The 27,285-nt window shown below is 37.0% G+C and overlaps 2 protein-coding genes across 2 annotated transcripts; one reads left to right on the forward strand and one right to left on the reverse strand.

The window, feature by feature from the left end:
- Positions 1-464: 464 nt before the first annotated feature.
- Positions 465-9,091, forward strand: tacr2 (tachykinin receptor 2). Its single transcript, XM_051916940.1, has 5 exons — positions 465-1,269; positions 4,507-4,701; positions 4,845-4,995; positions 6,050-6,246; positions 6,438-9,091. Exons 1-5 carry the CDS (start codon positions 875-877, stop codon positions 6,628-6,630), a joined length of 1,131 nt encoding a protein of 376 aa, XP_051772900.1. The 5' UTR covers positions 465-874; the 3' UTR covers positions 6,631-9,091.
- hk1 (hexokinase 1) lies at positions 8,802-24,010 on the reverse strand. Its single transcript, XM_051916939.1, has 18 exons — positions 23,597-24,010; positions 20,548-20,710; positions 18,197-18,345; positions 17,161-17,280; positions 16,904-16,999; positions 16,699-16,798; positions 16,281-16,464; positions 16,036-16,191; positions 15,503-15,736; positions 13,371-13,675; positions 12,675-12,823; positions 11,812-11,931; positions 11,626-11,721; positions 11,390-11,489; positions 11,056-11,239; positions 10,479-10,634; positions 10,103-10,336; positions 8,802-10,018 (listed from the first exon to the last, which is right to left on the reverse strand). Exons 1-18 carry the CDS (start codon positions 23,657-23,659, stop codon positions 9,871-9,873), a joined length of 2,757 nt encoding a protein of 918 aa, XP_051772899.1. The 5' UTR covers positions 23,660-24,010; the 3' UTR covers positions 8,802-9,870.
- Between the last annotated feature and the right edge of the window lie 3,275 nt (positions 24,011-27,285).

Below are 27,285 nucleotides of genomic sequence, written 5' to 3' on the forward strand. Positions count from 1 at the left end.
AAAGCAAATCACATTTAATTTAAACACAAAACACATAATTGTTGTAATTATATTAGATTTACATATCGCAGAAAACTTTAGTATTTAAGATAGTGGACGTTATTTGGATAATTTTTTCCACGAGAAAAAACTCAACAGACTGCGCTCGTAAAATAACTGAAAGAAATCCCCATTAAAAGTCCTTTTATAATTCGCACACTTAATGAAAAAGTCAGATCTGCTAAAAACTAAACTGAAATAGCCTATGGTGATTCGAAGTGTCCCAATAAGAGTAATGTGCACTATTCACTATCCACATCCTCCACCTGCTGCCCAGACATCTGTCTCACTCAGACAAAATGAACAAATATCACCTCACACAATTGGAGAAATAATTCTCAGCAGAACAAGAGCAGACCTCACACATGCTCTTAAACTGTGACATATTTCCATTAGTTTTCCCTGCAGGGGGGTTTGCAATTATTAATGACAGCAAGCTGTCCACTGTTAACGCGTCAATTAGGCTACATGCCAATTACATATATTGGTATTGCCAGATTTTAGGAGAAGGAGCTCAGGATGCTGTGCGTCACAATGCGCGTTGGCAAAAGTGTTTAAATCAACGTCACTGCATCGGAACCGACACACCTCCACTTTGCACACATTCCTTCAGTTTTCCAGTGCTACGATCATTGCAGGCACAATAACGCACTCCAGCAGGCAGTTTGGACATGAGGCGGCACGAGGCGCACTGACCGCTCACTGTTTAGAAAATGAACTGCTGCAAATGTTCAAGATACACAGGTTTACCATGTCGTAAAGCGACAGAAGAGTGAGTCACTCACTGGAATAAGCATACAGACTGATTTATGCCCTGTGACTACGGACAACTACAATGGATATCACTTTGGACCCCCTTTCAACATCTATTCTTTACGACGATGAAGACGGAAACGAAACCTCCACCAATCTGTTCGAGCAGCCGGACTGGCAGGTGGCATTATGGGCGATTGCATACTCTTTGATCGTAATTGTGTCCATCATTGGCAATGTCACTGTTATTTGGATAATTCTGGCACATAAACGCATGAGGACAGTGACCAACTACTTCATTGTAAACCTCGCCTTTTCTGATGCTTCTATGGCAACTTTTAACACTGTCTTCAATTTCGTGTATGCTTTGCACAATGACTGGTATTTTGGTTTAGGATACTGTAAATTTCAAAACTTCTTCCCAATAACAGCAATGTTCTCAAGCATTTATTCAATGGCGGCTATTGCTGTTGACAGGTAAGCAGACAACAAAGCATATATATATATATATATATATATATATAGGTGCTCTCAGTAAATATCAGTAAACCTTAACATTTTCCCATAGATTATGATAATTTGTCACCATATAAGATTAGATAACATGTCAACAAGATATTAGATAACATGTCATAAACCATGTCACAAAGCCTAACAGCTGTAATATAAGTTATGATATGTTACCCTTGAGATGGCAGCTGGTTTTGTGTATGTGTGTGTGTTTTTTTTTCTCATATATGGTTAAGAGCTGGTCCAAGTTGATCTAGATCAGTGCTTCTTAAACCTTCCCATCATTGCACATTTTGGATGTCTCCTTCATCAGACACCCAATTCAAGTCTTGCAGTCTCTACTAGAGCCGATTAGTTGAATTAGGTGTGTTAGAAGAGGGAGACATACAAAATGTGCAGTGGTGGGGGATCCCCAGGACAGGTTTGAAAAGCACTGATCTAGATGATTGGTCGGATAGACTGACATCCACCTGGTAGACCTTGATGAAGCGGGTTAGAGCTGTTTTTCGACCAAATTTTAGCTTTTGACACTGTACTAGAAATAGCTCTAAATGCATCAACTCGAAGGCTGAGAGGATAAAGCTTTTATCTGTGTTCCATCATAATCTACCACAAATGGTAAAAAGTAATTAATGATATTTATTAAAAGATATCATAGATGAATATTAATTTTAGCTTATGCAAATGAAATAACTCTTTTTATGTCATATAGTAACTGTATTTAGCAATTGTCATGGTTAGTTGAAAGCATAAAGCAAACTCACTCAAAATGGTGAGGTGATTAGGACTGACACTTCAGGCTTCGATAATTGGTCTAAAAGAGAACCTGTGCGCACATAGGCTAGCCTGCGTGTGCAATGTCAAATACATAATTTGCCTGCACTTAGTCTACCTACTCAATCTCCCAGCGGCTTAAGAAATCAAAGTGCATTTTAAGGTGCGCAAATTATGAATTTGTTATAGGCTATTCCTGGATAATCGTTTCTAGTTGACCTGGTTACTCATGTGCAATAAGCAAGACTTCGATCTGTGTGGCCACTTTCCACATTGTGTTCTGATGACATGAATAAGAGTCTGATTTAGTGACTAACAAGTCGATGATGAGGATAATAATTAAGTATGGGAAATAACGCAAGCAACCAATCAGTTCTCTCTCTGTGGAAGTGTTCCAGTGAAACATTATGCATGCAGTAAATTTTGTCCAAAAAGCTCTGTAAAACATTGAATGTCCATTAGGGGTGAAACGGTTCTCTGTAAAAAATCGAACCGCGGTACGGCACACTCGGTTCGGCACACACTTGCACCGTGGTTGATTTCATATCTGACGACACATACGCATCTATATAATGGTTTGTAGAAAATAAATAAAACAGACAGAGTTAGACTAATGTATGTTTCTGTCGATGGATATGCATTCTGGATTCCCCTAAACTTTGTTCACTGCGAGCGCTCTATGCTCTGTATCAGTGGTTCCCAAACCTGTCCTGAAGGACCCCCAGCACTGCACATTTTTTATGTCACCCTTATCTGACACACCTTCTTTAGATCTTGCAGTCTCTACTAATGAGCTGATGAGTTGAATCAGGTGTGTTAGATGAGAGAGACATCCAAAATGTGAAGTGCTGGGGGTCCTCCAGGACAGGTTTGGGAACCACTGCTCTATATGACCAGTCATTTACGCCGTCACCACCCGGGTGTTCAGGGGCGTCAATTGGGCATGGCAGGCTATGGCGACTGCCATACCTTGGCTGCCTGGTCAAGTCAATGCAACTTATATAATTTTAATGCAAGATTGCATGCAAGATTAACGGAGTTATATTACTATGTGTAACATATAATTTGTATTTTTAAATAAAACAGAAAAGTAAGTAAATTTAAGCGATCTTTATATTTGTGTCATGAAAGATCAACGGCGCTGCCAATGTGTCTATTCACAACGTGATTTTGCAGCGTTGAGTATTGTAGCCAATCACAGGGATTTCTGTTGAAAATAATGACCAATCAGAGGTGTTTAAGTTGTCGGTTGTCCTAACCAGTCGAGACGGTGACACGCAACGATTCTAATTTATAAACAGTTTCTATTTTATAGTCGCGGCTGGAACAACGACACAAAGTATAGCAATGATCATCTCAGGTAATGTATATGCTTTATTTAATGTTAAAAGCATGTAATGTGAGTTTGAATATCATTTAGTGCTTCCAGCTTTGTAGCTTTAGTAAAAGCAACAATGGATAATTCACCCTCAGATCTTGAAATTAATGGATGCAAGAACGTTCAAATTGTGAATAAAGTGTAGCCTACTCTATGACAAAGATTGTTTTAGTAGTTCAGTATGTATATATATATATTTTTTATTAATGTTCAAATGGTGTAATATGTGTGTATTTGATTATGTACTTATCCATTTCTTTGCGAGTGCCGTCAAGTTTAATCTCTGGTGCCATGCAAATACCGCGAGTGATTGAAGCGCGTGTACAGCGCGCAAATATTGAGGTCTCTTTCCAGTCTTGTGCTTGAACGGACAAAATTATGTCAACATGCCCGTCTTGGCGAGTATCCTAGCAAGCATAGTAGGTTATGTCTTAAGTGAACTTATACACTCGAGAAAGAACGCATGTGTTCAGTAACAGTGTGCAGATCCGTGTATTGTGTCTTAAAGAGACAGCAGCCCTTGCATTCCTGCTGTCTGAATGTGTTTTTAATGTTAATCAAACAACAAAAGACAAGGAAATCACTCATTGCTCATGACTGAATAGTAACTTAATAATTAATAATGATTGATCTTTATTTATTTTATACAGTGAAGATTACATGCAATGTTGTTTTACATTTTATTAGCTACATTATTCAATTTCTGTACCTGAAAACTGGATACATGAAAAACCTGAAAAGCTTTATTATTTGTATCATGGCTTTACTGTATTTATTTGTGCTGTTTGATTATTTGTTCTTATTTTCGTTATTTTTATTTGACCGTAGTAATTTTTTACCTGAACATAGCACATACCAAACCGTACCGAAACCATGAGCCTAAAACCGTGATACAAACCGAACCGTGCTGAACCGTTGCACCCCTAATGTCCATAGAAGGGTGAGTCAACACAGTGGCTTTAGCAGCCTTTTCAATTTTGTTATATTTTAAATCTATAAAGGTAGCCTATACTGTTCACTTTCATTAAGATGTTGTTGGCTGAAATCCACAGATATATGGCTATAATCCATCCCCTGAAGCCCAGGCTCTCCTCCACTACTACTAAAGTTCTGATCGGGGTCATCTGGACTGTGGCTTTTTCACTGGCCTTCCCTCAGTGTTATTACGCCAGCACCAAGTTCTACTTCCCTCGGACTGTTTGTATGGTGGAATGGCCTGATGATTATGGAGGGAAACATCAGCTCTCGTAAGAAAAGTGGACAAAAATAACAAGAAAAATTAATACATTTCATGATTATCATGAAAATTATTCATGATAATTACACTTCTTGAATTCTTGAGGATATTTCAAACAGATTTGATTCATGAAGTGATGCTTGATCTCACTAGGTATCAGATTGCTGTGATTATCCTGATCTACTTGCTCCCTCTGCTGGTGATGTTGGTGACCTACAGCCTGGTGGGACAGAGGCTGTGGGGCAGTGAGATCCCTGGAGAAGCATCAGACCATTACCAGAACCAGATGCAGGCGAAACGAAAGGTCAACGATGCTAGTATTTATTCATATAACTTTGTTAATAATATTTAGGCCTATTCCAGTTACTCGGCACAGTCACCTAACTAACGTACTCACATACATATTGTGACAATATATGGCAAAATAAATTTTACGACTCGACAACAAATGCTAGATTAGGACACTCTTCTCCGCTCCTCACATGCATAAAATATTAGCCTTATTATATAGTGTTTTTTGAGTAAAGAAAACTCTGTACTTATTCAAAGAACCAAATCTTTATTTACCTTTGCAAACAAGCAGAGACGGTCCAAACTGCGTGTGGCACTTCATTCACGATAGAGGCTGGGTGGAGTTATGAGGTTTGACCGACAGTTTGAGCATCCAATAGAGTTACAAGGTTTAGTCACAAGCTCTTTTCAATACTTTTCATTGGTTAAATAATTGCAAAACCCATAGACAAATATAAAGATTGACCAATAGTAATTATTTATGACAAAAAAGAGATAAAATGACGAAATATGGAGATATAAGCTTCTGCTCGACAGCAACAATATTATAAATTTATTATATTATAAATTTATTTTAATTTATGAAATAATTGAACAATCAGATGAAGACAATTTTCATGTTTCTAAACCCCACATAGATGCATATATTTACAATTTTCATGTTTCTAAACACTACATAGATGCATATATTTTATTTTATTTAAGTAAAAATGTATTTTATTTTCAAGTGGTTTTTTTTATCTTTTTAATTTTAGTTAACTGTAATAACCCTGGTAGATACATCTGAAAAAAAGTGTATTATCGTGATAAAATGTAGTTAAGTTCCATAACGTCTCAAAGAATCAATGTTAAAACCTTTCATGGGGACAGAAATATTTTCTTCTGGCAGAACAGGAAATGTGCTTTTTCATTTCTTTCACATTTTTCTTTCTTTTGTCAATAATAATAATAATAAGCCTATTCAGTTAGACTTTTCATTGATGGCAGCAGCTCTTTATGGTTTTGGAATTTTATTTCTTTGTGTAAAAGGCAAAAAAGATTCATGCCATTTTTGCAATTTAATAAAGGTTGTGAAGATGATGATAGTGGTGGTGACAACCTTTGCAATATGTTGGCTGCCCTACCACATCTACTTCATTCTGGGGAGCTTCAACAGGGACATATACAAGCAGCACTACATCCAGCAGGTCTATTTGGCCATCTTCTGGTTAGCCATGAGTTCCACTATGTACAACCCCATCATCTACTGCTGTCTAAACCAAAGGTAAATGCACATTACATCTACTGTAGAACAATGGACTTTGATGTAAACACATTAACGTAGATATTTAGTGCCGCGTTTACATTAATGTCAGATAAACTTTTACTGCAATACTATCACCAGTATTTACTCTTTATGATGTACATTTTTAAAGCACAAGAAGTTTGCATATAGCATCTGCTGTCTTTCTGTAGATTTCGCTCAGGTTTTCGCAAAGCATTCCAGTGGTGTCCCTTCATCAAGATTTCTGAGGAGGACAACATGGAACTGCAGCACATGAGGACCTTTCACATGAGACGCAGTTATCGCACCGAGACCACCAGCGTGGTGGTCCGAAATCATGCCAACGAACCAGAAGACACCACATCCAAACTAATCAAAGCCTGAGTCTACAATATTTCAGTGATGGGTAAACAGAGAGGGTGAAAAACACTCTTTTGTTTCCTATTCTTAAAATCAAGCACGCCCACACTTTGCATTTAATACCTCACATTGTGCTCTATGGTGGATTCAGTGGGGTTTACAGGCGGGGTATTTTATCTACTCTTATGGCATAAGCACCGAGCCTTATTTGTTTCTGTGTTGCTGCTTAAAGTACTAGTCATAGGTCTACATATAGATCAGTTTGTTCTGTATACTGTATGCACTACCATTCAAAAGTCTGTGGTTAGTAAGATTAAAGAAATAAATACTTTTATTTAGAAAGGATGCAGTAAAACTAAAAGTAACAATACAGATATAAAATGTTACAAAAGAATCCTTAAAAATGTATCCTGATTTAAAAAAAAAAAAAAATTAAGTAGCACAACTGTTGTCAACACTGAAATGTTTCAGCATGTTATAATGATTTCTGAAGGGTCATGTGACAGTAAGTAATAACATTTCACCATATTACTATTTTACTGTATTTTGATCAAATAAATGCAGTCTTGATTTTTATCAAAAACTTCTCAAAAAATATTACTCACCCAAATTTTTTGAACGGTAGTGTACCTTGTTTCATACACCACTCTATAGAGAAATGAATGTTTCAGACTGTAAATATTGGTTAAGTGTCAAGTGGTGGCTGTAAATGTAAAAAAAATAATATTCAGAGCTAAAAAAAATCAATTTTTAATTGGTCAGTGCATCTGTACCTTTGGTCAAGAGTATGGATTGCTTGAGATATATACACTCAAGTGTAAACAGGACAATGATTGTTGTGAAATATTGACAGCGGTGGAAAAAGAGAGACAAAATGAGGAGGAAAAGATGTGTTGCATAAGTATAGTGTTTGAAGAAATGATGAATGATTATTATAAATGAAACCAAACAGACATTTCCATATTGTAACTGTACTGTACATAGAAAAGCAAGCTTACATTTCAGTGGTACTCAATGTTTCAGCATGTATTATATTTAATATACATCTGCATGTACATCCTTACGCTAGGCTGATTAAATACAATTTGCCTTAGTTTTAACCCTGAGGTAAAAAGATATTTCATTTTATTTCAATGCCAATAATATGTATTTTGTTTTCTTTGTGGTACATCATTCAACAAATTTCAAATATACAAAGTTCTGGCATGAAACTCTAATGGGCAGGCTAATAGGTCCTTTAACTCAACCTGCTCATAATCACATCATTATCTATAGGACACAGATGATTGGTTCCTGCTGTATTAGTAGCCAATGAACTTGCATGCTCAATCTTTAAATACATGAGTTAGCATTTGCTTAGCTGTGCAGCGTGCTTTAGAAACCCTCCACCTTCCCCAGCTCCACCTGTATAGATCTGCTACGGGTTATTCATGTATGCTATATTGTACAGCAGTAGCATGTCTTACTTGCTCACAGCAGCGTGTCGTGTATGTATTGGCAGTAGCAAGTCCTGTACTTGCTCTGCAGCAGCAGCGTAGCAGATCTATTCCGCCAAGACCAAACACATCTACATTGTCATACCCATTACCATGCCAAACGCTCCGAGAGTTGTCATGACAGAACTATAGATTCTGAAATATAATGGATAATTAATAATTAAGCTGTATGTTTTCCATATAAAAAATATTTTGTGTTTGTAATGTGTCCCATACAGTATAATGGCAGTGGTAATACACAATTTATATTTTTTGTTGGTAAAACCTTTATTTGTTAGTTTTCTTTTGTATGATTGTCTAAGATCTGTTTAATTGTATGATTGTTCTGTGTATAAAATGAAGTAAAGGAAATAGTAAAGTAATCTGACTTTAAGTTCTTCACTACACCTTGCAGCTTCTAGTTTAGTAGGCTTACATTTGGCTCCCTTAAGATAAAGTTAATTTTTATTATTATTATTATTTGTGATTGGTTGTCAGTAGCCTGTAAGTGAAAATTGAAAGAATACTGTAAGAAAGGTAATATTTATCCTGTGTGATTGGAGAATATCTTCAACATTTAACTATTTTGTTCTTGTGTACTTTTTACTCATCACCAGGTACATCTTTTATTGCACATACAATTATCACACAGGATGTAAATACTGAACAAAACAATGCTACATTGTATGGGCAACAGCGAAGGAAACCACAGAACACAAATTCAGTTGATTAAAATATTTTTATGGTTTTCTCCTATAGGTTTATCCAGGAACATCTATTTATATAGTGCAACTATGAAATAGTACAAAATCAGTGGATGCTAGACCTCAGTTACCAAATAAGGCATGCATTCATCAGGAGATCTCTGAGCCACTACACAGATTCACTCACATGAACTACACAGGATCACTCACAAATAACCAGCCAGGGCACAGAGAAGGACATTTACTGGGAATCAGTACCGATAACCCGCATATTTGCACACGCACACATTCACACACACACACACATCAAAAGCAATATGCATGATACAATCCGCTAAAGTCTTTGAGTATGAGAGGATAAGACTATTTCAGAAGGGGTGGATATGCAAAGGCAAAAGTTTTCCTGTCGTTCATTTGTATAGCGACAAGTATAAGGGGCTTGAATTATGCAGGAAGGCAGCTGTGACTACGAGACTTGTATGTCTTATTTACTTCAGCTATGACAATACCAATGTGGAGGCTGTTATGGTTATGGTTAGTTATGGTTATGGTTAGCGAATGTTTCTCAAATGTTTCGCAATATTTACAACACAAACTGCCACACAGGAATATGACAGTACGCAGAGGTTTGGAATTAGCTTGGCATATTCGCAACAAAATACCTTCTTTCTCTCAGGTATCCATTCCTTTTGCGTCTTCCATCAAATATAAAAATAAAATAAATAATATCTTCATATACTTGGTCAAATATCTTAACTTTAATGTTAGTAATGAGTTTACATTTCTTCCCTTTTTCCAATATACATCCATAAATACTTTAACAACAGTTTAACATCTTAAAGAACATCTTTATATAGTTTGGGTGCAGGACACAGATAGACCAACCCCTAATAACACACATAGACCTACACAGAGAAAGGCTGACAGGGACATGTAGGAGTGAAATACAAAGCAACACAGCTCTGGGAATGCGTAAAAGGATGTGCCGGATCGTGGTGAATGAGAACCGAGTCGCAGCTGCGAGTGGAAATGTATATGCTCCGAGAGAGCTACAGAATTGATTGAGGGCTTGTTCGATGAAGGGTTCAGCTTTTTTGTTCTTGCTGGCGGAGGCGGCACCCAACGGCAGTGATCAAGGCGGCGCCTTTCCCGCTTCCGTCTTCTGAGAGAAGGAAGGTGACGTTGCAGTTGGGGGCGAGCTCCTTCACAGTGTGATGCATTATCCGTGAGAAACTGAAGAGACGGAGAGGAGAGGTCAGATTTCTGTACCGAAATCACAAAAGCAATCATAAATACGTCCTTTCTGCAGGTACTTACTGTGGATGGAGCTTATACAGGGTGCCATCCACCCCAACGGTGATGTCCAGATGGTCCAGGCCACGGTTCTCCCGGATTTTGTCTACAACAGCAGCCATTCCTGCTCCACAGAGCTGGGCAGCACGGCGGGAAACAGCTCCACACACTTCCTTGACGATAATACTGTCGTCGCATGTGCTGTCCAAGCCCAGATGCTGCAGAATGCCCCTGACCTGTAGTAGCGCCAAGCGGTCACTAGAGGGAAGAAACAGCATTTTAAGCCATGACCATTAAACAATTTGAAGTATACAATATAAAAATGTATCTAAACAGCATTCCAGTATGTCTGGTTTACACAATGAAACGTGGCAAATTAATCTAAGAAACTGCTGCAAACCTCTCAATTTGGGAAAGGAACTTGGTTTCGAAGATACCCCTGGTTTTCAGGGTCTCAGAGATTTGTCCTCTGAAGAGGAAGCCACGCTTTGTCAAGTCAATCAAGATGTTCCGTACAATCTCACCCAGGTACATGCCACTGCACATCTTCTCATATCTAAAAGTGAAAAAACAAACATTTAATATTTAGATCACAAATATGCCAAAACATCACAAAAATAAATATTGTAGATACTATACAGATTTTTTAATGATTTTGAAAGAAGACACCAAGGCTGCATTTATTTGATAACAAATACAGAAATATTACAAACATTAATATTGTGAAAGATTATTACAATTAAAAAGAACCGTTTACAATTTTATTATATTTTAAAGTTCTAGACACTATGAGTATTTATAGTATCTGCACTTACATTCTTAAATTACAGTAGCAATACAAACAGCAAGCACCTCATCTCACCAAATCTTAAAGACTATCTTTCTTATGTTCATATATCTGCACCCGTAACAATTGCATCAATTTATTTTCAAAACAGTTTTCTTTTCCTCACACTCGACTGGGTAAAACTGCTTACTTTTGTTTGCCGGCATTGAGGGAGAGATCATCCACAGCATTATCATACTGAGTCCTGATGTCATCCAGGCAGCCATTATCTCCAAATGCTCCCCACTCCATGTTCACACACATCCTGCCATCCACTCCATCAACCGTCTCAATGTTTCGCATTTCCTCCATGTAGCAAGCATTGCTACCCGTTCCTAAAATCACAAATGCAAATATCTTAGCACGCTCTTCTGAGTCAAATCTGTTTAAAACAATCTTTAAAATTAATTAATTTTATTAACTGTTGTCACATTGTATATATACTGTACAAGAGTGTGTAATACATAGTATAATACTGAATTTACCTGCGATTAGCCCAACCTCACATGTGGGTTCCTCATATGCACAGGTCATCATTGTACCCACTGTGTCATTCACTATGGCTACAACATCCAAATCAAACTCCTGTGCACAATATAGCATACAAAAATCATTAATCACATACACACAATCTGTAATACACAGCAACAAGTATCAAAACTTGATTTAAAAATGAATTAATCCATCCTTGTCACTTTTGTAACAGTATGTCATATCTCACCTCTCTCCTCTTGATCCCCTCTCTCAGAAGGTTGACAACATCTTCACCTTCACAGTCTGTGGCTTTAAAGCCCTTTGTCCAATTTACCAGAATTCCCTGTATCCATCAAAGCATGAAAAAATCATCAGGATTTCATACAGTAGATGAGCAAATAAAGTTTAAAGAAAAGGCAAACAGGCAGCTCACCGCATCCAGACTAGTTTGCCTGCAGGGGAAGGAAAAGGTAAAGCCAAGAGGCAGACGGGTGTTCTTCATCCCCATATAGTCCAGGAAGTCAGATATGCAGTACACAATGTGATCAAAGAGCTGCAGGTGGCAATTAAAATCAATTAGTGTTGCAATATTTAAAGATATAAATATGTCTTTATTTAAAGATATAAATTGTAGTCATTAACAATTAAAAAACACACTTTTCCCATGTGTATATATATATATATATATATATCTGTGTGTAGTACAGTACTGTACATACACTACCATTCAAAAGTTTTGGGTCGGTAAGGTTTTTTTTTAACTTTTGAAATAAGTCTCTCATGCTCACCAAGCTGCATTTATTTTAACAAAAATACAGAAAAAACTGTAATACTGTAAAATCTTATTACCATTTAAAATAGCCATTTTCTATTTTAATGTATTTTAAAATAATTGTAATTTATTCAGCATCATTACTCCAGTCTTCAGCGTCACATGATCCTTCATAAATCATTCTAATTTGCTGATTTGGTTCTAAAGAAACATTTCTTACTATTAGAGTTGAAAACAGTTGTGCTGCTTAATATTTTTGTGGAAAATTTGATGAATAGAAAGTTTAAAAGAGCAGCATTTATTTGAAATATAATTTTTTGTAACAATGTAAAAGTCTTTAATGTCATTTTATTCAATTGAATGCATCCTAGCTGAATAAAAGTATTAATCTTTCAAAATAAAAACATCTTACTGATCCCAACCTTTTGAATGATAGTGTACGCTTTAAAAACTATGAAAGAGTTTTGTTGTTGTTTAAGTCTAGTCTTTTAACTAGGTGTAAATATGCCATAGTGACTACACACCTCCTCTCCGGTTCCTTGCATTACTTCTATGGGAATGGCATATATTTTATTATGCATCTCCACAGTTCGTCTCTTGCCACTGCGAATCTTTACCAAAAGCACCCTGAAGTTTGTACCTCCCAGATCCAGAGCCAAAAAGTCACCATTTTCTGTATAAAAGACAAAATACAGAAATAAAGAGAAGTCATGAATCCTGCTGCATATAAAAATGTATTAAAATAATGATGGAAGCTGAAAGATAGATAAGAATGAGAGGAATAAACACAGTTCCTGTGCCATCCTTTCATTTTATTGTTATAATTGTGAATACAGAAGGGTGTGAATTTCCTGCACATTTGCTCTGTGTTGATATCTGAACACATCTACATGCACTATTCTTAACTGGGCTGCATTTTAAAACACTTCAGCTTAAATCACCATAATACAATGCCATGTGCCTGTATTGAGTAAGCCAGGGATTATACTATAATGCTATTCAACAGGGATAAAGAGAATTTAATTTGGTCATAGCAGGGGAGCAGGTGGTTTTTAAAGATGAAGCATGAATGCATTTTTCTGAATGTAATTATGACATTGCATTTTTTCAGTGAGGAAAAGATAGATTATATCTGGGGATCACTGCATAACTTGGATTCCAGTTGTCTGTTGTCTGTCCTATTTTTAGGAAAATACACCATATAACTGTAGATTTCTTACCTGATCCATCTGGGGTACTCCGCACATAGGTGGGCAGCATCTTGACAGTGGCTGTGTTTTGAGTGTTCTTGCTCAGTCCATTCTGGATCTCAATTCTCATCCTCTTTTTCACCTCCAGCAGTTGGTCTTTGGTCAGCCGGAACTCTGCCAGCGTCTCGGCAATTTGACGTGTCTGATCAGCCAACCTGTAAGCCCAGGCTGTCACCAGTGCAGCTCCTTTGCCACTTCCACTTTCAGAGAGCAAGAAGCGAACATCAGACTCCGGCACCAGACGACGCACAGTTTTGTGCAACCGCCGGGAATACCTGGCAGAAACAAAGGGGTGTGGGTTCAAATGACGAGATATCACTGCAGATATTCATTCTGTAGGTTCAATTACACCAGTGGATGGCAACATGTAACTGTCTTTGTGAGTGATTCATTGAATTATTAATTCAACCAATTCGTTCAAAAAACTAATTCATTGAGGAAAGCAACAAGTGACTTTTTTATGTGAGGGTCAAAGAATCAGTTACTCAACAGATTTGTTCAAAACACTGATTCGTTTACTAACGAAACAAGTTCCTGTCTGAGGGGCTGTTTACATGACACAGGTTTTCAATAAAAAACGGTTTATAAGTTTTGGCTGTTCATCTATATGATAATGGCATTTTGGCGGGCCTGAAAATGCATAATACAGTGATTTAGTCATTTTTGCGGATCCGTGTGAACGGGATTGTTTTGACAATGTTGTCGTCTATACGCAAAAAACAAACAAAGGAAAAACGTTTCCATTTTTATCTTTTTATGTAAACGTCTGGTAATAGTAAATGGTAAACTAGTAATCCTAAAGACCTTAATTAGTTGGTTCAGGTGTGTTTAATTAGAGTTGGAGCTGAACTCTGCAAGACAGTGGCCCTCCAGGAACTGAGTTGAGACCCCTGTGCCTAGACGGACATGTTTGACCATTGTCTAGAGCATGACACGAGTCACACAGTGTTCTAAAGACGCTGTGCTAACTAAGAGAAACAAAGCTTTACGAAACTCTCTATCAATTATTGAACCGAATTCACTGTTTCACTAATTCACTGTTTGAAGCACTAGAAACACCACCTTCTGGTCAAAACAGTGTAAATGCAAAGAAAACTCAGCCCAAACATGCATTAAAAACACCTTTAACAAACCAATTGCAAATGTTTTCTTGAAAGTGTCTGTATAATATGTGTTATTTTATTAATTTGTTGGGCTTGTTTTACGTGTTTTATGGAGGATGTGGCTAGTCAGGCCAATAAGAGACAATTATATTATAGGCTACTCTTCTTTTTTTATTCAAATGTGTCATTACAAATGTCTACAACTTTATAAAGTTGATCCGAGATCAGGTAAAAACCTTATAGACACGGGGTCATGGGTTCACTGAGATCGCCCCCTAAGGCGAACCATTGAAATTTTGAAACCTGACGAAACTTAAAAACAATGAAAAACAATGGAAAAGCAGTGCAGTACAATTTAAAAATGAAAAATGTCAAGCAAAGAAATATTTAACAGTTAAATGTTTTAAGGCCTTTGTATCCAAGATAATTTCACTAATGTCCATCTTATGACCATTATTGTTAAAGGCAGTTGAAGGACGGTGTTCTTGTGCAACACACTGTCCTGTAGCCATATTTCATTTGCTCTCTTATTTAAGTTTCACTAAGTATAGAACACTGCTATGTCTTTCAGGTTTTCTATTTAAAGACTATTCTGACATTTAAAAAGGCAGTGAATTGTTGTGAATAGGTTCCATAAAAATCCATGTGATATCAGCCTAAATTTAACCGTCCACTTCTCTAATCTTTCAACTAATCTCTCGGTGACCTTTTAACGTCCATTTAGTGTCCAGATAAGGTCAATGAGTATGTCCAGAGTGTCACAACAAATAAAGGCACAGCTGCTCCTATGGAAACCTACTCAATGTATATTAATAGAACTCGTCTTTGTCTCAGGAGCCCTCAAGAGGGTTCAGTGCTTGCTCAGAGTGTCACATGCACCTGCAGATTTTTTTCCCAAGACCCTCTATGATGACTTACTAAGCATGCTGGGTACATGCTATTACTAATAAGTCATGTTTTAGTCTGATTTTAACCTGATGATCTGAATGTAATACTCACTGTGGGTGCATCTTGTATAGGGAGCCATCGATGCCCACTGTGGTGCGGAGACGCGGGGCGTTCTTATTGTCCTTGAGACGTGTGAGGATTGCACCCAGAGTGGCAGCAATTAGATTAGCAGAGCGAAAAGAGACAATAGCGCAAACATGCTGTACGGCAATGCAGTCGTCTTCAGATGGCTCCACACCCAAGCGTGTCAAAATTTCCTTGGCTTTGGTAAGTCCCTCTTTGCTCCTAGAGAAAAAGTGGTACTGTTGTAAGGTCGCAAATATCATGATTTTCAGAGTCCATTTGAATTAGCTTTCATTTTAGTCCACTAGTGAGTGTTCTTCCATTTTAAAAATTAAGTAAATTGTTTGTTAAATTTGTAAAAATTTACATAAATTTTATTTTAATACATTTTAAAACATTTTATAACGATTTTATCATTGATAATGCCAGTAGTGACAATTTAAAAAATAAAAATTAATCTTATTTATGATCATGACTGAATTAATTAAAAAAAGACTGGTAATGTACGAATGACGACTCACTTCTCAATGGCAGAAACATGCTTTGTTTCAATTTTTCCTTTTGTAAGCAGCTCTGGGGTGATGCGGCCTTCAAACAGCAGGCTTTCTTTAGCCATCTTGACCAGGATCAGCCTCACCAGCTCACCCATGTACATCCCACTGACCATCTTCTCAAACCTGAAAACAGCCAACACTCACCTTTACCTCCTCAAAAGTTATGATAAAAGTTATGCTTTTTTGAGAGCTTTTGAAGTTTTGTGGCTTACAATTGCTTGCCAGGGTTGAGGGACCCACGGTCGATCTCCCTGTCAAACTCAGTTCGGATGTCCTCCAATGTGCCGTCGTCTCCAAATGCCCCCCATTCGGTATTAATACACATCCTGCCTTCATCTCCCTCCACCAGGTCAATGTGTCTGAGCTCCTCCATGTAACATGCATTAGTGCCAGTACCTGAAGGAATCACAGCAGTATATGCCATTCGCAGATGTTCATGAATCCAGAAGCTTTGATTGAGCATATTTAGAATATCAAATATATTTGTGGTATTCACTTTCCAGCTGTATACTGAGGGATGTTAATTTTACAGTCTTACCAAGAAAAAATTCAAATCTACAGTCCTGCATTTGAAACTCATCTAACTTTTAACCTTAAACAGGGACTAGAAAGAGATATTTGAATTTTTACCAATAATAATGCCGACTTCACAGCGTTGGTCATCAAAGCCACAGGTCATCATAGTTCCAACAGTGTCATTGACAACAGCCATGATATCTGCCTCATAGTCCTGTAAGTGAATCATTACACCATTAAATCCCTCATAAAAAGTCTAAAATTAATATTCACATGTATATCATCCGCATGGTAAAAAATAAAGGTTGATAAGACTCACCCCACGTTTTTTGATGGCTTTATTTAGAAGCTTTACTACATCCATTCCCTCCACCCCACTGGCCTTGAAGCGTTTCGTCCATGTCAGCAAAACAGCCTGTATAAATACAATAGTAAAAAATAAGTTGTCATAAATTTGTAGGCAAGATTAAAAAAAAAAAAAAAAAAAAACTCAGTGTGACACACAGTAGTAGAACTATATAAAATGGAAATATCATAACTCCTTGGTAAACCGAATAGAATTTAATTCTACGTTACCTCATCCAGTTTTCTTTGTGCACAAGGAAATGAGAACGTGAAACCCACAGGAAGCTTCTTGTCTTTAATTTTTTGTTTCTCCATGAAGTCTCCAAGACATTCTGCAACATGGTCAAACATCTGCAAGAAATAATAAGCATGTACAGAATGGAGATAAGTAAGGTTATAGACAAAAGAAAAAAAGAAAAAAAAAGATAAAAACACCATTTAAGCTGTCTAACTTAGACCATATGACATTACACACAAAAGGGCTTTTCACATTTGAAATAGTTAACCCTAGGTAATTCTAAACCCCGGGCAACGTTTCACATTGCTCATAAATTACCTGGGGTTAACGATTAATCCTGGCTGGGTGTTCATAAGATTACGTTTCACACTGTACATTCCTGTACCATGGGTTCTTATTTGCATATTTGCGGTGTCATTGATTGGATGAACTCAGCACGCGAAGCTCTAGCCTTGCGCATCCTCATATTGCCGACTGTACTAGCGAGAATGGACATAAATTCGGACTATAAAGGTAAGAATGAAACGGTCTCTTTCTTCACTCAAATTGTCGCGGTTTCTGTCAGCATTTTGAATTTACTGTTTATGTACAATGCCAAGTGTTTCCGTGACTTTCCAAAGCATGCAAATATGAGTACGCGATTGGTTTTCTGTAGCTAGCTGTAACATGCTAACACGCATCGTTTCAAAAACTGCAAAAGTGGTGCTAACTCCGAAGTAGGGTTTCATAACCCCGGGTAAAAAGCGGTGCTAATCCCACTTCTAATTTACAAGTGTGAAACGTTACCTTACCCGGGGTTAAAAGCGGTATTTAGAACGACTGTAACCCGGGGTTTAGCGCAGTGTGGAAAAACCCTAAAATGTTTGTAAATTCTTCATCTCCCAGACCACAAATACATTGGCTGTTAAAGAAGACTAAATAAGTCCAATATTCATGTATATACTTAATTCCACGCATATTTTCAACATTTGCTATAGTCACAAAAAGGGTTGTTTATGGTTACAGGTGGATGAAGAACTGGACATGTACCCGTGTTCCACTGCCGTGGATGATGTCCTCTGGAGTCTCATATATCTGACTTTCCATCTGCACCGTTTGTTTCTTCTCATGAGACACTTTCACCCGCAGAATACGGAAATTGGAGCCGCCCAGATCCAGGGCAATGAAATCTCCTTTTTCTGTAAGTGAATTAAAGAAATCATCAAAATTGCTTTGACTATGAAGAGTTCACAAATTAACTTAAAGGGATAGTTCAGCCAAAACGACACGAGGGTGAGTAAATGTTCATTTTCAAATGTTCCCCTTCTGGAAATTGCTTTATTAAGCTACCTAAAGGACACTGGCGCTGTTATCCATATCATATGACACCATGGCAGAACCTTGACTGGGTATAGTGTGCCGTTCTTGTGATGGTGAGACTGCGCATCAGAATTTATTTTGGTCGTGACCAAGGGGGCTGAATCAGGAATGCTTTACTGAGCTGGCCAAAGACATAGACAAATCAACTCAGGCGGCACTCTCACAGCGAGAAAACCCACTTAGTCTTGAATTCTTAGTAACAGATTCTTCACTAAATATTTGTAGTGAAATACAGATTAAGTCTGTTTATGCCTTAGATTAAACAGAGAAAGAGTAATGGCAAGAGATGTTTGCATTAGGTTAAAAATGCTCTCTATAACCGTCTTTCTTGGTTTCTCGAGGCTCCTCGACGTGTCCAGATTGTCGATATTATGTGCAGCGCTTGTTGCCAAGCAACACTGAAAATCAATTGCCTTCCTTTTCTTTTTTTTCTGGCTGTCTTCTGTTTCTAGGTTGGATAAGGTGTCTGAGAGTGTGAAGATTTTTAATACTGTAAACTCGGCATCAACTGGAAAGGTCAGTTAACTGGAGTACTACAGTAAAATCATATGAAAGGGATACATAGCAAAACGGTTTCAGCAACCTAAATATATTCTTTCTATGACTTCATTAAAAAAATTAATACGTCGTTTAACAATATATTTAACCATTCCTAGAAAACTTTATAGTTTAAATGACAAATGAGTATTAATATAAAACGTTACGTACAGTAAAGAGAGACTGAAACTATTTTATACTCTGTTTCACTAGAATCATATTAAATCTCAGATATTATATATTTCACAACATGTAAAAATAACAGCAAACCATAAGAAATTAAATCACAAGAATTCTTTCAAATGCAGGTGATTGGTGGGCTTTTTCATATAGTACAGACTTGCTGTAAACACTCAGAATCTATATATAGAATTTTTTATACTGTACTGTACAGTAGTTTATGACCAGGGAGCTGCTGGACTTGATATATGTATGCTATATACAATACTATGCTACATATTGCAGTGATGGATGGATTATTGATGTGGGCACAAAATCGGTCGATCAGAGGTCCATGTTGTTATAATTACATTGAATTACTTTGTTGGTACAGGAGAAGTGAATCTGCCATCCTTAACTAGAATGAAACTGCCTTGCAAAACATTTCGTAGTAGGGATGCTAACAAATTGCACTGAAGTCAACTTTCACATTCCAATCTGACTGGGATTACAGCTCATATAATCTGTGATGTAACCCAATGCATTTGATTGGATGCTGCAGGTCATGAAAAGCATGAGCACATGTCAATGCAGCTCTGAATGTGTTGTGGCACAGGGAAAATTGGTTCAATATTGTGACCACTCAGTAGTAGATCCACCCCATTCTGTGCTATAGTAAAGTTTGCATAGTAAATGCATTTGGAGCTGAGCAAATGTTATTCATTCAAAGGCTATTTAAAAGAATCTAACCAGATTGTGACTTTAAAATGTAACTATTACTTTGTCTTGATGCTAATTCTTGGGGGAACGAGTAAAAATATGCAGTACTGAAAATGCATTTTAAAAAAGGTCAAATGGTTAAAATGAAATTCAATAACATCGCAAACACTAGCTTTTTGTGATGAATGAAATCTACACCTGCAGGAAAACTGGTTAAACAAGTTTTTGACAACTTACAAACAGCTTGCCGTGTAATGAATATCTTCTGAGGTTTAAAGTTACGCAAAATTCACCTTATGACATGCAGTGATATCTCTGAGGGCAGTACTTGTTTCAATTAAAGCATTAATTTTGAGGCTGATTTGTCCTGATGGACAAAACTGCAGACTCGGTTTGCTTGACACCAATTTGTGAGGGAAGCCCATGTAGATTCTTATTTCATGCTGTATTTGACTTGTTCCTTTCATATTGATTTCCAATGCAGCATTTGGACTTATTTAAAGCCTCTTTGGCCAGATAAAAGTCTGCTTTCGGTGTGCATTTATATGTAAAAAAAAAAAAAAAAAAAAAAAAAAGATTTACGACAATAAAAAATATAAGCTTACCTGAACCATCAGGAATGGACCTTACAAAGGTGGGCAGCATCTTGACGGTAGCTGTCGGGTTGGTGTCTCGTCCCAGTCCATTATCCATTTCCCTTCGGAAGCGGGCCATGATGTCACGCAGTGTCTCGTCCGAGAACCGCATGGCATACAAGTATTTGTCAATCTACATAAATCGACACACAATAAAAAAAATTATTTTAGATCAAATAAATACAGCATTGGTGAGCATATTTTAAAGACGTTAAAAATCTTACTGACCCTCAATTTTTGAATGGTAATTTTTCAAAAGACCCTAAACAATGACCTTTTGACCTTTGCCCTCATTTTCTTAAAGCACCCAGGGTGTTTGTTAGTAATCAACGTGATAAATGTGGTCAAATCATTGCCTGTCACTTGTTAGGTCAGTGTGTCCTTGAAATATATAATATGCCCTATGTCCTAGACTATGCAGACATACCAGAAATCTATGGGAAGGACAGTTTATAAACACAGATGATATTCATCAGGAAAACGGCTAGTGGATGATGTTTCACTGAAGTCTAATGGAACGAGAGTGAATTAAAACTGTAAACATGAGCACCTGCTCTTATGCTGATTCATGAATAAGTCTTTAACTCTAGTGTGAGCACAGGCTATGAGAGATTCAGGCTGGCCTCTGTGTGTGATGCCATTGCTGGAAAAATTATTTACATGCAAAGTGCTGTTGATTGTGCCATGCATACAAAGTGCTGTTCTTTATGTGCTGTAGTTGGGGGTTACGCCTTTTGTGTTAGTTCACCCAAAAATGAAGATTTTGTCATTAATTACTCACCCTCATGTCGTTCATTTGTTCATCTTCAGAACACAAATTAAGATATTGTTGATGAAATCCGAGAGCTCTCTGACTCCTCAATAAACATCAATTTAACCACCACTGTCAAGGCCCAGAAAGATACTAAAGACATCGTTAAAATGTCATCAAAATATCTTAATTTGTGTTCCGACGATGAACGAAGGTCTTACAGGTTTGGAAAGACATGAGGGTGAGTAATTAATGACAAAATGTTCGTTTTTTGGTGAACAAACCCTTTAAGTATGATGAAAATGTGCAATATACAGATTAATAATAAGTTTGGAAGAGAATGTACTTCAATAGGAATATCACAGGGTATTTTAGGTCTTATGTGGCCCATATAATTAAAGGGTTAAGTATTAGTTTTGATGCTGCTGCTTCTGATGGTATATATGTTATTTTTGAGATCATATGTCATCTACCATGACCTTTTATGTAATTAAATAAACATTAATTTAAAAAAAAAAAGTCATTTAGTACAAAATGTTTTTAAATTAGATATTATGAATCCATTAAAATATCACATATTTAAGGAACAGCCTTATACCAGTAATATGTCTGACATTTCCGCATAAAAATGACCACAAACTCTTTCAAGTTCTTGAATTTGGTTTGTTAAAACACTCCTAGGAGAGTGTGCAAAATGGGTCATTGCGTAACTGCATGAGTAACATCCAACTTCCTTGTAAAAACACCAGAGCAGTGGCAAAGCTGCCAAAACATGTGGGTGAGGTGAATGGTGGCTTTAATTATGCTAAGAGCACTGACACTGTCTGCATATTCACAAACTTCCTGTATAACTTCTGTTATAATCAAATTACATGTATGACATCCACAATTATAAAACTCTTATCAGGAGAGAGCAGCACCCAAGTGCGCAACTGAGTCACAATAGGATGGATTTCATTTCAGCTTGTCATACCTTGCATGTTGCTGTAGTAACCATGTTACACAATACAACTGTTGCCTCTTATTCTGAACTGTAAATGTGCTTCTGTGGATCAGTGTTATAGTTAACTAAAACTATTAAAATCATTTTCATGAATTGAAATAAAGCTTAAATATAATATAAATACTAGATGAAAAATAAATGAAAGAAAAATAGAAATATTAAAATACAAAAACTAATAACAATGACAAAAGCACATAAATATTATTATAGGTCTATAAAATATGTCACTTGTATCCAAACTTTGAAGCACATTGACAGAGAAAGTGCCATATAGGAAACTGTAAATTTAAAGATTTAAATTTAAAATGGAAAAAAAGACAAAAAGTAAATATCTGGTTAATTAATTTTGTGCAGATATTTTCAAAATCATACCAAATAAAGAATGTAGCACAATATAAGGTAATAAAGAATGATGTATTATTTATTGATTGTAGGTTATTTATTAAAAATTGGGAATGTATTCTTTCTTTATAAATATTAGTATCTGATCATATTAATAGGTAATCAGATATAATATTTGTAGGAAATGTTAATACTGAATATATTAACTAATTATGTTTTAATATCTGATATCCATATCCTCATTTTAGAGTATTTCTCAGTCCTTCAGTTAAGTTAAAACTATCTAACCATATTTAAAATGGTATTTTAAAAACATCACGTTTTTTTTTTTTTTTTTTTTTTTTACCAACAGAGTTCAAATATAAAGACTGCATATCCTCAAAAGTGAGACACACAGACATGTGCATACACGCAGTCACGTTCTGATTACACATCTTTCCCTCCCTCCACAATTGCATTCAAACACTGACAGAACTCTGGTAAAGGCATGCCGTCAGTCAGCTGTTGTAACCCGACACTCTCCTGCGGGGGAGGGGGGCTTTAGATGCTCAAGACCACCTTCCCCCACACAGAGAAATACTCTCCAATGAGCACGTTCACATAGGGGCACAAAAAAATTGTTCCTCTCATGGCAGCTCCCAGACGCCCCACATCCTGCTTTCAAGGACACTGCAGCATAGACCCGACGGCTTGTGTGTCGTCACTCGCAAGGGTATACCTCGTCCTCATCCTCGCCGTCGCACGACGAGTGACGTAGAAGCTGCAGTCGGAGAGACGTGAGATGAGGCGCATCTCACGACTCTGATCTAAACTGCAGGCCTGTGTCACCTGTTGTCATATGCCACGAAGAGCTCACAAACGCTCTCAAGGGCAAATGAGGACACATATGAGCAGCACTGGTTAAAACAAATGATGAAACTCACCTTTTTGACCTGATCATCCTTCAGCTCAGTGAAGTAGTAGGCCAGAAGCTGTGCCGCTATCATTCTGCTTCACCTCTTTGGTGAAAAAGCAACAGAAGAAAGAAGAAAAAATCTTACGATCCTTTCCAGTGAGGCAGGAAAAGCAATTTGAGCACAGAAGCAACGTGGGTTAACTGTAAAACGAGAAGCCGGCACGTAGGGGTGATCCCTTGCAGCGCTTTGGCAATGTCTGACTCTCCTCGGCCTAGGAAGTCAAGCTGCATATAATGAGCTTGCATGTGATGCAGCAGAGGCTAGGATGGGGAACGGCTAAAGCCCCACCCACTCACTCTGCTCCTATTGGCTGAGCTTTATGGGAAGGCTTGTGAGGCAGAGCACAGCTGACGACTGGCCCCCTCCTCCGGCTCTTCTTTTTGTTTCTGTTCCTCAGATTCCACCTCCCGCTTCCATTCTATCCGTTCAGTCCTTTTCAGTCTTCCTTCTTCCTCATTCTCAGCCACTTTGAATGAAAGAGAAAAAGGGGATTCACCTAAGAGGCACACAGAGCACGTCCCCAATGCGTCACATACTCAGGGCCTCACAGCCCTTCAAAATAATTAGATTTGGGTGGAGAAGCAAAAATGCTGAGTAATGCTACAGCCCAAGTTATTTCAGCAAAGGCATGCATGTTTCCTGCTTCTGCAGTTCAGTGGCAGAACTGTTATGAAGACTGGATGTGTGAAGCTTGAGGAAATAAGGAGACTCGTGATTTGTAATTTCGGGGGAAGTCGGCAGGAGGGACAATCAAATGGATAACAACAAAAAACATCAGGGGGTCAAACATGAAATGCCTGCCCTGAAATGTGTGAATAGCTGGGAATGATTAAATATTTACATTAGAAAACAAGAGAGGATGTGCATAGCATGTTGATGTTAAAATACACATAATCGCACAATGCAAAGGAAGTTAATTCCTTGTCTTACAATTTCCATGTCATTATGTGAGGCTCTAAATTGTCATTTTGTGTCACATTGTTTTGAATATTCACATATTCATATGCTTTAGGCATAAATGGTAGTAGGCTATGTCAAAATAACTTAATAATAAATAAAAATTGTAATAATTGTAACAATACTCTTTGATGCTTAACATTAAATGCTGATTTAAGAAAGGAGTGTTAAATGTGATTTTAGCCATTGTGGAGCTGTTGCAGTTACAGGTCTTATTTTACAGCATCTCAGGGGATTGTTACGGTGGGAATTCAAGGTAACTAGAAAATCCATGGAAGTGGGTGAGGTGATTGTAACACAGTCCAGATGAGCTTATTGTGGGTCGTGCTCCAAGGCACGCGGCCATTCTCCCCCCTCTCAGAAGCACGTGATTGTGAGAGCTCAACATCCTCTTTCTGAGCAGAGCCAATCAGAGCAGAGTTTCACTGAGATACGTCAGAGGAGCAGAGCAAATGACAGATTTTGCCACATTCATTTATTTTAGCACATATTTGAGCACATATTTGTCCATTAGTGTACTGAAATTTTGTTATATTGTAGAGCAATACAGTTTTATAAAGCAAACAGTTAAAGAATAGTGATATCTTTTTTGCTAATTTTGATATCACACATAGAATACTTATGACTGAATATAGTCAAATAGACATTTCAATTAACTTGCTACTCCAATATTATGATTTCCCTGATTTTTTTAGTGATAGAAATGGTGGTCCTCAGTGGCAGTAAAGAAACATTTACAGCAAATAAAAGACACCAAAGTCCTTCCTGACAATAAGTTGCCTTGAAGATAAGTTTTCCTGGAACAGAGCTGTTCATATTTTACAGGATATGCATCATACTGACAAAAAATGTCACTGTATGGCACACATTCAAATGTTTACCATTCATTATAATTCATTTACAAGGGAACAATGTCCAGGCAGTTAAGTATTTTGCATACTGGAATAATGACATCACTTCCTGGCAGATTTACTCACTGTGCTGGAAGTGTTTGTGTTTACTTAGAGTCTGTTACAGCGGAAATATAATAAATAATGTCTGATATATTCAGAAATGACCTACCCCTTGGGTACAACACCCTTTGATGGCTGAATGTTCATGCATGAATGAGCAAAGTCATAAAGGCAGATACCATGACAGAGCTCAGATTTGTTCAAGGACAGAGATCTTAACAAATATAACAGAACTTTAGATCCATTTTAATATACATTCTTTAATATTTGTAGACAATTCCTCATAATGAGGAATGGTTGATCTAGATCAGCAAAAGAAGGGAGTTTGGTAAGTCAGTTCATCTCATTTTCAAAATTACTTTCTTTGTTTTAAGGCATGGACAAACCAGTATCTAAAAATATAAGATGTACATTATTTTCATAGTATTTTTACTAGTATTTTGAGTTATGACTAACCTTTCAGAATGCATTACTTTTGTTTATAATAATAATGAAGATTTGTCCTAAAATATGACATTGAAGTACTCATAGATGTAAAATTGACTGCTGAGATTTGCTATAAATGATTAATCAGCACAAAGTGTGATTGTCTTTGTTAGACAATCCTGTGGAGCTATAATGGTGAAGATGCATCATTAGTGACATTTTAGTGAAAAAAAAAAAAACGTTAATTAACAGCTGCTTTCTAAAATGCTTTTAGAAGTAGGATAATACCATGTCCTCAACAGAAAATGCAGTTTTTTTTACTGAAGCAGAGAAGTAAAGAGAAGAAATGATCATGGTTTACACTAACATAAAATGCATTAGGCCTGAAAATAATTGTCATTAATCTGTCTGGAATTTGCACTGTGGACCTAGACAAATGATTTGTGATTTTACTGTATATACATATATATGTCAGGAATGACAAATAAACTTAATTTGTATTATGTACAACTCAATATATTAACATAGGGCTTTTGCTGAAATTTACAGGGCCTGGGAGAACATTGTTAAGAAAACAAACAGTACAAAATGTTCTCTAAATACAGCTATTTTACCTTCACAGATGCAGGATGTAGAACGTTTCAGTCACCTTATCACTTTCCATAACTGAAGGCAGGTAGGTTACTCTAAAAAGTGTGAGAGAGAATCTCTGTCAGCTGAACTAGTTGGCTCCTTGAGATCAAGTTGGATTAAATATGTGCTCTTACATAACCCAACAATGCTACCACACTGAGAAGGGTCCAGTTGTAAGGATTGTTTCTCATTTCTTGTCCTTTTGATATTTTGATTACTGATATGAAATATATATATATAACTTTTTTTCTTGCATCAAGTTAATGTACAGAGGTCATTGCTTGAGAGACAATATGCCACAGCATGTAATTATTTTATCAAGATTGCCATTACTGTTACCAGAGAATTGTCTCTCATTATTACTATGCTTCATTTACCATTTTACCCTCAGTTAGCCAACTTAGCTAAACTAAGAAGTGTAAACACTTACAAGAATGTAAAGCTTACATGTGAACGTGTGCGTACATGCTGGTTTGTGCAGGTATATGGTGACGTGCTGGTGTGCATGGCTTCTAGCTCCAGCGTACTGTTGTTCAGCAGAGAAGCTAATTAGCATTAGCGGGAAGGATTACGATGAGTAAACTTTTCCCTTCCTGCTTCATGTGGATTTGTGAGCAGGAGCTGGCCTGATTTAACTGCTTTGTTAAATCCCCTTGAAGCTTAAATTAGCGAACACAAAAGGGAAAT

This window comes from Ctenopharyngodon idella, chromosome 13 (genome assembly GCF_019924925.1).
Source record: "Ctenopharyngodon idella isolate HZGC_01 chromosome 13, HZGC01, whole genome shotgun sequence".
Lineage (NCBI taxonomy): Eukaryota > Metazoa > Chordata > Actinopteri > Cypriniformes > Xenocyprididae > Ctenopharyngodon > Ctenopharyngodon idella.

What these genes read in the sequence shown, in the direction of transcription:
- tacr2 (XM_051916940.1), top strand. Translation starts at nt 875, where the DNA reads ATGGATATCACTTTGGACCCCCTTTCAACATCTATTCTTTACGACGAT. An exon ending in GGAGGGAAACATCAGCTCTC is followed by an intron (nt 4,702 to 4,844) that starts GTAAGAAAAGTG and finishes TGATCTCACTAG; the next exon opens with GTATCAGATTGCTGTGATTA. An exon ending in TACTGCTGTCTAAACCAAAG is followed by an intron (nt 6,247 to 6,437) that starts GTAAATGCACAT and finishes GTCTTTCTGTAG; the next exon opens with ATTTCGCTCAGGTTTTCGCA.
- hk1 (XM_051916939.1), bottom strand. Translation starts at nt 23,659, where the DNA reads ATGATAGCGGCACAGCTTCTGGCCTACTACTTCACTGAGCTGAAGGAT. An exon ending in AGGGGATCAAGAGGAGAGAG is followed by an intron (nt 11,490 to 11,625) that starts GTGAGATATGAC and finishes TATTGTGCACAG; the next exon opens with GAGTTTGATTTGGATGTTGT. An exon ending in TTCCTTTCCCAAATTGAGAG is followed by an intron (nt 10,337 to 10,478) that starts GTTTGCAGCAGT and finishes TCTTCCCTCTAG; the next exon opens with TGACCGCTTGGCGCTACTAC.